Source organism: Ambystoma mexicanum, chromosome 11, assembly GCF_040938575.1.
Source record: "Ambystoma mexicanum isolate Mex_15411 chromosome 11, UKY_AmexF1_1, whole genome shotgun sequence".
Lineage (NCBI taxonomy): Eukaryota > Metazoa > Chordata > Amphibia > Caudata > Ambystomatidae > Ambystoma > Ambystoma mexicanum.
In genome coordinates, this window is record NC_090934.1 from 730,445,919 (window position 1) to 730,458,638 (window position 12,720).

The 12,720-nt window shown below is 45.5% G+C and overlaps 1 protein-coding gene across 13 annotated transcripts in view; it reads right to left on the reverse strand.

Annotated features, from left to right (window-relative positions):
- The window catches only part of BMAL1 (basic helix-loop-helix ARNT like 1), a 989,350-nt gene that overhangs the window by 653,686 nt on the left and 322,944 nt on the right, over positions 1-12,720 (reverse strand). For all 13 annotated transcript variants that reach the window (XM_069623618.1, XM_069623617.1, XM_069623625.1 and 10 more), the window contains one exon: positions 1,649-1,690. In XM_069623618.1, coding sequence (XP_069479719.1) covers positions 1,649-1,690 — 42 coding nt within the window. The remainder of the gene's footprint in view (positions 1-1,648; positions 1,691-12,720) is intronic.

Here is a 12,720-nt window from a genome sequence, read left to right on the forward strand (position 1 = left end):
TTACTAAAATTAATTCAATCAACCGAAGTGACTTGTATTTTGATAACATGCCAAAAGGGTGTGACTTTCTTAAAATTTGAAAATTCTTTAGATGTAAATATAGAACCCACATAGAACATGTTTCTACGTTGTTGCATAGACTATCTTTTGGTAGTATTTTTGGTTGACTACATTTGGTAAACCTAAATTCGAATCATGGGCCCCCTCATTCTCTCTGCTATCCCAAGCCCCCGCCACACCTCTCACCTCCCCATTACCCTACCTTCGTATGTACACATAATACATATATGTATGTTTATGTTGTTCAATCAACCAAATGCAGTCGACCAAAATGAAGACTATCAAAGGATTGCCCATCAAAGAACGGTATATGATAGCACATGGACTGTTCTTGTAAAAGGAGGGGCAAAGGAAGTACACCAGGCAAGTGTTTCAATCTAGGAATTTCGATCTTTCAGAATTAAAAAAAATCAATGCATATTTTTTTCAAATCGGTAATAAAACGTACCTTCAAATCTGTATAACATTGGATATAAAGCACTTTCTAAAAATGAAATATTTTTGCATGATGCACAATATGTGGCTGGCGGTAATTTGCACCGTTCAAGCATTTAGGGCATCTTATTTTGTTACGGATAAGTTTTGTGCATGTTTTTCTTTGTGTCCTATTTGAAAACGGAACTTAAATGTCCAAGAACAGACACCCATGCAAAATGTAGCCATTGCGAAATAAAATAAAAGAAATAGTGTTGTATGGTATAAATTACCGCCAGTAAAGTACGCTGCATAGGTCAAAAGAGTTGATGCAAGATTTGCTTTGTGCAGTATAAGGCTGTATTGCAAAAGTAATACTAAGAGGGACATATTGGTGGTGACAAAGAGTACTGCTTTCAGATGCACTTATGCAAAAGCTTTCCCATCTATGGAACATTGATTGGTTTAACAAATGGGTGTTAAACCCATTACACTAGCGTTTCCATTCATTTATAAAACAAAACAGTCATAAATGTCACCTGCCATGTCCTTGCATGGCACACGAATCCCTTTGGTTTTCATTTGCTTTTAGCAGGTGCAAAAACAAAGCAGAAAACTATGCAGATTCCTGAATCTGACACGTCCGTGCATGGCACACAAATCCCGTTGGATCCCATTTGCTTTTAGCAGGTGCAAAAACAAAGCAGAATACCATGCAGATTCATGAATCTACGCTCATGTGAAAATTCAGTGAGGGCAGAGATGCAAACATTTTACATGCAAGGAGTGCAGGGGGCAGAAGGCAAAGGTCTTTAGAACCCAGCACCCAAGTATGTGTTTTACTACACACAAATGCCATTATGCGCCATTTACTGGTGGACACCATGCCTTTGCTGTGAGTTAGCAGTGCCACTTGCGTAGAGTGGGATTCTCATTTCGAACACACTATTTGGCATGCAAGCGTGGGTAACATCACATTTACAGCGTGAAAAAAAGACGAGAAAGATGGGTTGTGCCACCAACCTGTAGGCCCTAGGTGCTAAAGGGGATGTCTGGGAGAGAGAACCATGTTCATATTTTTGCCCCCAAAGTAGAGTAAAGTGGGGAATAATCCTAAAAGTCTGCAGATCGAGCAAAGGAACCAGCAGTAACAAACATAGCAAAAACAACTTACCTTGCATTTTTTATTCTTCCTTGCTGGTCAGTATACTCAAGCCTGGGGAAAGAAATGGAAAGATTGTGGCATTAAACTTATGCACAAATAGATTTTATTCCATTGCATACTTTTAAAAAGAGAACCCCGTTAATTGCAATTCAATTAGGAGCAAACTAATCATGGGCAGCATTAATAAAGTATCCAACCAATCCAACTGATTCACATCAGACTTATTTACAAACATGTGGGATAAGCTGTACAGCCATGCTTTACACAATGCTCTCTCAAAATGATTACTGAACATTTGATGTGTTTGTATAATATACTGACCTGCATCCCTGCCTAACAGCTTCAGTATTTATTGGTGTAGTATTATCCCCAGAAGGGCTCCATCAGACAGTCGCAATATTGTTCAACAATTGGGTACTCCTGCACTGCGCAGTGATTCCCAGAACGTCATATTATTTCTCCGTTCAATTTTCATATTATTGCTTCTAATTATTTATTTTTGTATCGGGCACTATCACCATTTCTGGCATCTTAGCACTTCAAGAGAAAGGAAGACAACAACCTTTTGCGCTGGCCATAAAATAAAGGCAAACCTAGCTAAGCTGGGTACCATTATTACATTTCTCCCCGAAGGACAGAAGATCAGGAATAAAGTGTAAAGAATGTAGTATGGAATTCTGCAAGGGGGTGCATAAATACAAATGGAAAAACAGCTAATGGCAGATTAACAGCAGAAGAGCAAATGAGAACACAGAAAATAAAGTAGTTTAAAGACAGTGAAAATAGGGGGATTTGAATTAAGACTTTTAAAAACAAGGCAGCGGGCACTTCATCATATTCAGTTAGACACACTAAACCAAAGAAGGGTGCAAATGGCTAGGGACACATGATCGAAGCAACGGAGGAGCATCAGGAGTCTTGTAGAGGAGTTCTGTATAATCTGAAGTCGGGCAATGAAATAATCAGGAAGATCAAATGAACAAGTTACTCTCTTACCTGGTAACGTTCTTTCGATGGGATGGTCCGACGACGTATGCCATATCTATGACATTAATCACCACAGCTGTGCTGCTTCGGAAAATCTTTCGCCGTCTGTGTCCTGCGTCGATGACATCGATACGCCGTCTTCGAGGACCTCCTCCGACGGCACCGGATGTTATAAGTAGGACGCACAACGCCCGTAGCCTCAGTTGTAGTTTTTTCCCAGAACGTGTGGCACCAAACTACTGCCAGTATGACCACAGAAAGCCTTGCGGAAACTTAAGCTGCAATTGCATAAGAAATTCTGTAGCGGGGAAGGCAGGGAGGGAGCGATATGGAATACATCGTCGGACCATCCCATTGAAAGAACGTTACCAGGTAAGAGAGTAACTTGTTCTTCGATGGGATTGGGTCCTCCGACGTATTCCATATCTATGACAGACTCCCAAAGCAGTACCAACCTAAGGAGGTGGGAAAAGAATTTAGAATATAGAAATTTAGAATGCCCAATCAAATTGCAGAGTAAAGGAGCGCCTTGCCAAAGGCCAGATCCTGCCCACGGATAGAATCGAGGGAGTAGTGATGTACAAAAGTATGGACCAAAGCCCAGGTGGCTGCATCACAGATGTTACAAATAGGAACCCCCTCTGCAGGGCAGTAGAGGCAGCCATCCCCCTGATAGAATGGGCCTGCAAGCCTACTGGAGGGTCCTTACCCGCCAAGCGGTAACATTCAGAAATTGCTAGGATAATCCATCGAGACAAAGTCTGCTTAGTAACAGCTTGTCCCAAACGCCTTCCAGCGTAACCAATAAAGAGTTGATCGTCCACTCTGACCCCGGACATGCGTGAAATATAAAAGCTTAAAGCTCTCCTAGGATCCAGCCTATGGAGCCTCTCCTCTTCCTTACCAGGATGCGGAGGAGTATAAAATGCCGGAAGAATAACCTTCTGGCCTAGTTGAAATTCCGACACCACCTTCGGAAGAAAGGAAGGACGAACGAACTGTAAGGACAACCCTGTCCTTATGAAACACAGTGAAGGGTGGCTTACTGAAAGTGCCTGTAACTCTGCGAGCGGAAGTGACCGCAACTAAAAATACAGTTTTAAGGGTTAACAGTCTCAAAGGACAAGAATGCAAAGGCTCAATGGGAGCACCCATTAGAAACTTGAGAACAAGGTTCAGACCCCAACCGGCCACCTGGAACAGTGACTGAGGGAATACATTAGTGAGCCCTTTCAGAAACTGAGAAATTAAAGGGATTTTAAAATTAGAACACTCCTCAGACAAGTGCTTAAATATAGACAGCGCCGCCAGGTAAACTTTAACGGTACCCACTTGCAGGCCATTGTGGGCCAAAGAAAGCAAAAAAGACTACAGGAATGTCACATGAAAAAGGATCCACATTCTTAACCCCGCACCAGTCGATAGAACTTTCTCCAACGGCAACGGTACAGGGACTTTGTTGCCGGCCGTCTGGCCAAAAGCAACACCTCCCTCACGTCTTCAGGGAGGTCCCAATCCTTATACCTCATACTTTCAGAAGCCAAGTGTGAAGGTTGAGGGATCTGACCTCTGGATGGAGAACCTGACCTCCCTCCGGTGAGAGATCATCTCGGTAGGGAAGATGACGTGGAGGGCAGATGGACAAGTCAAGAAGGTCCGGATACCACGTCCTCCTGGCCCATGCCGGAGCAACGAGGATCATTCGGGAACCGAACCTCCGTAACCTCCGCAGCACATGCGGGATGATGGGGACTGGAGGAAACGCGTACAGCAGTGGGAATGACCACTCCACCACGAACACATCTCCTAAGGCTCCTCTTGGAGGAAATTCCCGCAAGCAGAACCTTTCTCACTTCCGGTTGACATTGGAGGCGAAGAGATCCACTTGAGGGGTCCCCCAAAGGGCGGAGATCTCCAGGAGAATCTCCTGAGCCAACCCCCACTCGTAAGAGATCGCGCTCTGCCTGCTCAGAGCGTCCGCCCTCTCGTTTTCGTCTCTGGCCAGATGAACTGCAGAGACCGAAATCTCCTGCTGGATTGCCCAGAACGAGAGCTGCATCGCCTCCCTGCACAGAGGAAGTGACCCTGCCCCCCGCCCCCCCTTTTTTGTTGAGGTAGTGCATGGCCACTGTGTTGTCTGTCAGGATCAGGACATTCTTTCCTCGCACAGTCAGCAAAAAAGCCTTCAGGGCAAGCCTGATAGCCCTCAGCTCCAACAGATTGATATGGAGTCTAGACTCCGACAGAGACCAACGACCGCTGATTGTCAACTCGTTGGCATGAGCTCTCCATCCCGTGAGGGATGCGTCCGTCACGATCATCACCTCTGGCCAGGGTAGCCAAAAAGGAAGCCCCCTTCATCAAATTGCCTTCGACGGCCCACCACAGAAGGTCCCGGGCAACCGAGAGCGGCACCTGAACGGGGTCTGACATCCTGCCGGAGGACTGTGACCACTGGAGTTTGAGAGCCCATTGCAAAGATCTCATCCGCAACCTGGCCTCTGGCACCAGAAGAATGCAGGATGCCATGAGGCCGAGCAACCTCAAGAACTCGAACGCTGGGAGACTTTGGGCATGTTGAAACTTGTGCACCATCTGCTGAATGTGATGAGCCCTCACCTGGGGAGGAAAACACTGCCCCAGGGACATGTCGAGCACTGCTCCGATGTACTGGAGCCGCTGTGTTGGCGTCAAATGGGACTTCTTTAAATTGAGGGAGAAGCCCAGCCTGTGAAGGGAGTGGCAGGTGACTGACAGATGATCCAGGACTTGCTCGGGAGAGCGTGCCCTGATCAACCAATCGTCCAGGTAGGGGTAGACGTGAATCCCCACTTTCCTGAGATACGCTGCCACCACCACCATGAGCTTGGTGAAGACCCTCGGGGCGGAGGTCAATCCGAACGGCAGGATCCAAAACTGAAAGTGTGAGTCGCCAACCGCGAACCTCAGGAACTTCTTGTGTTTGGGATGGATTGGCACATGAAAATAAGCATCCTTGAGGTCTAGAGACACTAACCAGTCCTGAAGTTGAAGGGCCTGGAGTACTTGAGAAAGAGTAACCATCTTGAACTTGTCCTTCTGAAGGAGCTTGTTCAAACCGCGCAAGTCCATGATGGGTCTCAATCCCCCGTCTTTCTTTGAAATAAAAAAATAAGGGGAATACCATCCCGTGTTCCTCTCCGCTACAGGCACCAGTTCTATGGTGCCTTTCTCCAGCAGGGATTGAATTTCCTGCGCAAGGAGCGGATCCGGACTCTTCAAAGAGAGGTTCCCTGGTGGATTGTCGTGAGGCCTCTGCCGGCAAGGAAGACAGTAGCCGTGGGCTATGATCTCCAGAACCCACACATCTGAAGTAATGGCCCGCCATTCCACCAGAAGCTGCGCCAGCCTTCCCCCAACCGGCGAACCATGGGACATGGCCTCATGACTGAGCAGAAGCGGCTGCGGCGTTGCCTGGGGGCAAATAGGCAACTGCCAGAGCGGCCTTTGAACCTCGAGGCACTCCTACGGTGGCCCCTTTGACTAGCAGCTCCTCTCGCTTTACTAAAGGATGAGTAATAACGAAAGGATCCTCCCCTCCATTGCTGTCCCCTAGGACGAAAAGGCGGAGGTTGGCGAGCTGCAGCGCTCAACGACTTCGCTGCAGCTTTTGAGGTCTGCAACCTCTCAAGGCTCTCGTCAGCCTTGCTGCCAAAAAGAAGTACACCATCAAAGGGCATGTTGAGGAGCCGGGCTTGCACATCAGGAGCAAACCCTGAATTCCGCAACCACACAAACCTGCGTATGACGGTGCTCGCCGCCATGGACCGGCTGACACAATCTGCCATGTCCAGACCCGACTGAAAGGCCTCACACATGTCATCCTTGCCATCCTGTATCATAGCAAGAAAACCATCCCGTTCGTCCCCTTCAGGAATATGTTCAGCCGCTAAGGAAACAGTTCCACAGAGTGTGCGTGAAACGTGACAAGGCACATATGGAGTTGGCCACCTGAAGAGCCATAGCCCTGAAGAAAACACTTTCTTCGCCCAATCATCAAAACGCTTGTCGTTCTTATCATGAGGGATGGTAGGATACAATGCTTGCTTTGCTGGGGCCGTAGCCACCTGCACCACCAAACTCTCGGAGTGGGGTGCGTGGTCAAGTAGCAGGGGTCGCTACTGGCTGGGCGGTATTTTCAAGGCAAAGACTTTGCCACTGCCGGGAGACTCTCCGGAGCAGTCCAAGCCACCGCCACCCTCCTTTGTAGAGCCATATGGAACGGCAGTATCGGGTCAGTTGGTGGACCTCAGTCGAGGATATCTGTCAGGTCATCCTGCAGAAAATCCCCTGGTGGAGCAGACCACCCCAAGTACTCTGTGACCCTCGACATAAGGCGCCGGTACGAGGACTCGGCATGGGTGCCAGGCTCAGGCCTACAGAACTCCACCTCCAGAGAGGTGTCCAGACTACTGGCGTCGTGCAGCGACTGACGCAGGTCCTCAATCTGGCTATGTCCCGAGATAATCTCGTCTGGTACCGTATCAGGAACCATCCCATCTTCAGAACCCTCATCCACCTCAGAAATATAATCCAGATGGTGGAAAGTGGGCACAGAATGGGGGACAAAGACATGTTTGGCCTTGGCCAGAGCCTTTCTAGGGGGTTCCACCGTGCCACTGGGTACCACCGACAAGACAGCCCCGAAAGGCGTCGAGTGAATCGGCGTCGACATCGGGCGCGGCGCCTAGAGCATCGATGGCTTCAACACAGGCCTCGAGGGTGGAGCCCCAGGCGTGTCCTTCGACAGCCTGGGCGCCGATGGCGTTAACTACTTACTCGAAGACTTCACAGGTGCACACGGTCTTGAGCGCGTCAAGGACCGGGACCTGGAACGGGCATGACCAGAACGATTCCCCTTGTCCGAGCGGGACCTTTCCCGCGAATTGTGCCGACCACCCAAGCCTGATGCGTACGAGCGGTGTCTCTAGTACGGTCACGCCCAACCCCACTCGGAGGCGCGGATGGACCGGTGCCCTGGTCAAGAATCGCCAACATTTTCTTACCGAAGGAAGCCCATTCCTCCGGAGTCACATGCTTGGTGGGATAAGCAACCCACCGACGGGCGGAGTCCTCAGACGAGGACGGAGAAGGCGACCGATGACGGCGCTTCCGTGAGTGCCTCGAAGAGGCAGAGGAGTGGCGGGACCCACTCCGGGACCGAGACGCCCTAGACTTGCGACGACGATGCAGAGTCGCCCGTCGAATCGCCCGTCGAAAGCCCAGCGGACCTTGACTTCTGGGGCTTGGACACCTTACCGACCGACCGACAGCTTCTTCTTATGCTCCCGCAAGGCCTTGGACGTAAGCGACTGGCAGTCGACACAATCATCCGTGTCGTGGGCCTCCCCCAGGCACCATAGGCAGGCGTCGTGCGAGTCTATCACCGACATCTTGGACCCGCAGTCCCCACATTTCTTGAAGCCCGGACGCGGGGTGGACGAAGAGGAAGACATCCCGATATACTTCACAACGAACAGATTCGAAGAACCGAAAGAACAAACTCCAAAGAGTCGAGGCGCGCCAAGATCTCCGAAGCATACACGTTTGCGGAAAAAACGGAACTGAGGCTACGGGCGTCATGCGTCCTACTTCTAACATCCGTTGACATCGGCCATCGGAGGAGGTCTTAGAAGACGGCGTATCAACGTCATCGACGCAAGACACAGAAAGATTTTCCGAAGCAGCACAGCTCTGGTGATTAATGTCATAGATATGGAATACGTCGGAGGACCCAATCCCCTCGAATAGATAGTACTATAGTAGGTAAACCAGCAGGACACAACTACTGTCTATGGTGACCTGGCCAGGAATGGTAAACAAACAGAATTCTTTAAAGATCAAGCAGCTGATGAAAACAAGATTTAACCATGCATGAGTTATGGGGGCGAGAGACAGGCTTGTATCCATCTTAACATCAAGATTTTTCACAATCAATACAGGAGCTGGGCAAACACTCAGAAACCCAGGGCAAAAAAGTAAGCCCCCATAAGCAAGATTTGAAAATCTCCTTTTTTGAGTCATTCAATTGGAGTATACATTGACACATCCAGGTATCCACAGGTGAGAGGAAGAGTTTAAGATTATCAGAGAATTGTTTGATCCAGGTATAGGATAATCTGTCTTGTTGGCCCACATACAAAATTAGAAGCCAAAAAACTCAAGATAGGATAATGGCTTATATTACAGGTGAGACAAGTAAGAATCCAGAAGAAAGGGGATCTAGTCTGAATGAAAAGAATGCAGGGATAATGCTTGGACACAGCTGCTGAGAATCAACAAATCCATATCAATGTCCGTTCGGTAATGGGTAAGAAAGATAGATGAGAAGTATGTAGCTGATGACTGTGCCAAAGGCCGCCCATAAATCTAACAAAAACAAAGTGGCCGCACTGCTACCACCAGCCAAAAGGTGCAGCTCAAAGACACTACCCAGGACCCATTCAGTACCCATGGAAGAACTAAGCAAGATTGTTTATGATGTAAAAAAAGACACAAATTCAAAGCAGACACAATTCTCTCCTGTATTTACGAAGGGGAAGGAAGCTGAAAGAAATGCAACGATAATTCTCCTTCTCTATTAATTTTATTTTGGGTATGAAGTACTTTTAATATCATATATAATTCTAAAAACAGCCCTACTAAATTACAAAAAATATCTGCACATGATAACAATAACAAATCTACACTATCAGACAATAATTAAAAACTGCAAATTACCGAAGAAGGGTAAAAACATGCACTTCTCATTCCCTTACACTACAAATACACTGCATCCAACAATATATAATTCATATGTCCAATCAATAGTTGGGAATAACTGTCAAAAATACAATTCTCATGAATATAAAGTTTTAATTCATCACATAATCTTAAAAATTACCTATTGAGCTATCATAAATGATAAATGGAAAGAATCATACATAGACAAGCATTAAAATATATACATTGACATAATAAAATTCGTATTTAGGAAATGTGTTCATTCAACATTCCCAGCAATCACCTGGGATAATATTTCTACATTTCCCTTTGAATTACACGTATTGCACTAACAAAGTATTTTATTGTGCAGCAGATAACATGTACATGCCTTCTGCAAAAAGCTAGAAAATAGGAAAGGGATACAAACTGAAGATGCTAATTTGCATAAAGCCAGTGCATCTCTTAGAGACCTTACTCCAGCAGTTTTCAAATGTTTAACATTTTTTCCTGATGTCACTAAATAGAGGGTAAATAGAAAATGAGGCTAAATAGAAAATGAGAAATTGATTCTTTAAATGTGGGAGAGTTTGGATATTTATCTGAAGTGGTTCCTTTGCAGTTAATAGAAAGGTCAGCAACCAGTAATATAGTCAAAATAAACTTTAAGCAAAGTACTTCTGTGAAATGTGGCATTAAAGTATACAAATATGGCTTGGAATCTAGAGCATCTTTATAAAATAAAGAAAATCTAAACTTGTGGGCAACCCTGAGACATAGCAAACAGGTCAGAAAAAGCCCAATCGTGATCCGCTTCTTTCACCTCCAATACTGTATGATCAGGAGGTACCTTCTCCTGGAGAAGCATATGTGAGAAGTTGAGGAGCACTAACATTCTTAATAAGAGTATACCACTTCCAATTAGCAACTCTTGGCAATTGAATAATGTATCATAGCGTGCTTCTTTGTATAAAGCTAATTCAGGAGTCTTACACAAGCAAAGCCAGACTATGACAGGTTTTAGTAAAGCCTCATAATTAATGGATTGCAGGCCAAACTATAAATGTATGGGTCTGTGGGGACACCACTTGTGGAAGTTAAAACAGACCTACTTGCAAGAAGTCAGGGTAGTCAAAACAGCACAGTCGCCGTAGGACATGGCTTGTCAACCTTGGACCTTGCATACATCAACTGGCGCCCATGTACTAGACCCACCAAGATGTTTTACCATGGGCAACATGACTCCTGCTCTCTGTTGAGTAGGTATACACTTAACAAGCTGCTCTACCCAAGTTTCATTTCAAGCAAACGTTATACTGACGTAATCAAAAGGGGAAACCTGCTTAATGATTTCACCCATAAGGGTTAACTTGATCTTGTGGCGTTTGCTGGTATTACAGGCCATTACTACAACTTGTGCATAGAAGCGGGCTTACCAATTAATACAACTAAAAAGGACTGTATCCTGTAGTTGTTTCCTGAGCTACTTCAGGGTTTTATAGATCACCACGGCATTGTCTGCATAGAGGATTCCGCCCTTGGTTTAACCACTGAATGTTGGAGCATTCCAGATTTAAAGCAATAGTGACCAACTGATTAACACACACGAGCAGCAACAATGGTGCGAACATGTGCCTTAATAGCAAAGGGAGCAGATGTTTCATCTCACTGTCCTCACTGCTTTGTTATCTGGGTATTACCAGAATACTGGCAACAAATGTTTGGGAGGGAACGCCCCCTCCACAATGATGCCGTGTCCACTCTTTCAAAGGCCATTCTTAAACTAATTAAAGCAAAATAAATCTCCACCCTTTGTCGCACACGTTTTTGAAATATCATATTAAAACAGAAAGCCTGGTTGATTGTCCGCACAGACTTCCACGGAGTAAGCTGTGACATTATTTCACTAAACTCAGGACTCTAACCGGGCCAGTAGCACCTTCCAGTAGATCTTTGTGATGCCATTAATGATATATAATGCCCATCTTATTTCAGTAGTAAATATTTGCCAATTATTGCAAACGTGTACCTTGCAGAAAAATAGATTGTCGTCAAACCATTTTCTTCTACTTTCGCAGCATGACTGCAGAAACAACGTGGATGAAAGCATGAAAGGCTTTATATTCATTTTTTCACTGAGTCCGATAAAAATCTCTTGAAATATATAGAAGTGTACTGAGAATAAGAAATAGAAATAAGAAGAAATAGAATGAAGACAAACACCATGGTTTGGCAAGCCATAAAGGGTTTTACTAGCAAATATTTACCACTGAAATAGGACTAAAAACTAACTTTACACCAAACAAATGAGAATTTAAGAATCACATAAGCCTTGAGAGAGAGCATGGAAAGGCTCGAAACGTGTTAGATGGGCTTAGAATTGGGGGGAAAAAACGCGAACAAACATGAAAATATACGAAGACTATTCTCCATATGACATATTAAGAATAATAAGTATCTTTATGCGTTAGAACTCTGGTAATTTTGGTTAAGTATGTACAGATATGTACACCTTTAGGTGACCTAGCTACTCGGGTATGTTAAAGAAAAAACAGTATCAGAAGTGGCCCATAATGTATTTGCCTCTTTAGGACGGGCTGAAACGGGATGTCCGGTAATCGGTTTCACATGTCTAGCATCAAGTAGTGAATCGTTGGAATCCCTTCGATTGAACCGACACCGCACCGTGCTTATGCTCTTTCCACAGGAGTCCATGCTGCATACAAATATGAGGCTGTGCATATTTACTGCAATTTAGAATGTGCAAGTATGCAGAGTTTATATGACACTTTGATCCCTGAGGTAAAATAAGAGAGTGCTGACCTTCAATTTATTACCAAAACATTTCCGTTTAGCATAGTAAGCTATGCTTACTGTAAATACAAATGCACTCAATGGCACGGATACAAATTCTCAGCAACGTGGCTGGGAAAAACATTGTACGCACAGGAAAACGTGAGCCAATGAGGAATTTTACTGCAGGTAAAAAACTCTGTAGATAAGTTCGCTGAAATAAGTTATCATTGCAGTTTTGCAATATGTAGTAACAACTACAATGCATTCAATACACAGATTTGTTTGTGCCTGTACTGATGTAGAGGGTAGCTGTTTCACTTGAGCAACCCAAAGGCGGGGTCCTTTTGAAAACAAACTACAGATTTCTCCTTTAACAGGACATTCCGACACATATTGACTGTCAGTCAGTAGCAGTATGTTTTTGTGCCAGGTTAAAGGTGCCTAGATCCTCAGAGGGCAACAGCACAAACGGAAGACCTAAAGCTTCTAATGGTTGGCTTCTGCAAAATGGGATGGCGCCCCAAGATTAGTTACTAAACACAGCTACTTCTTTCTGC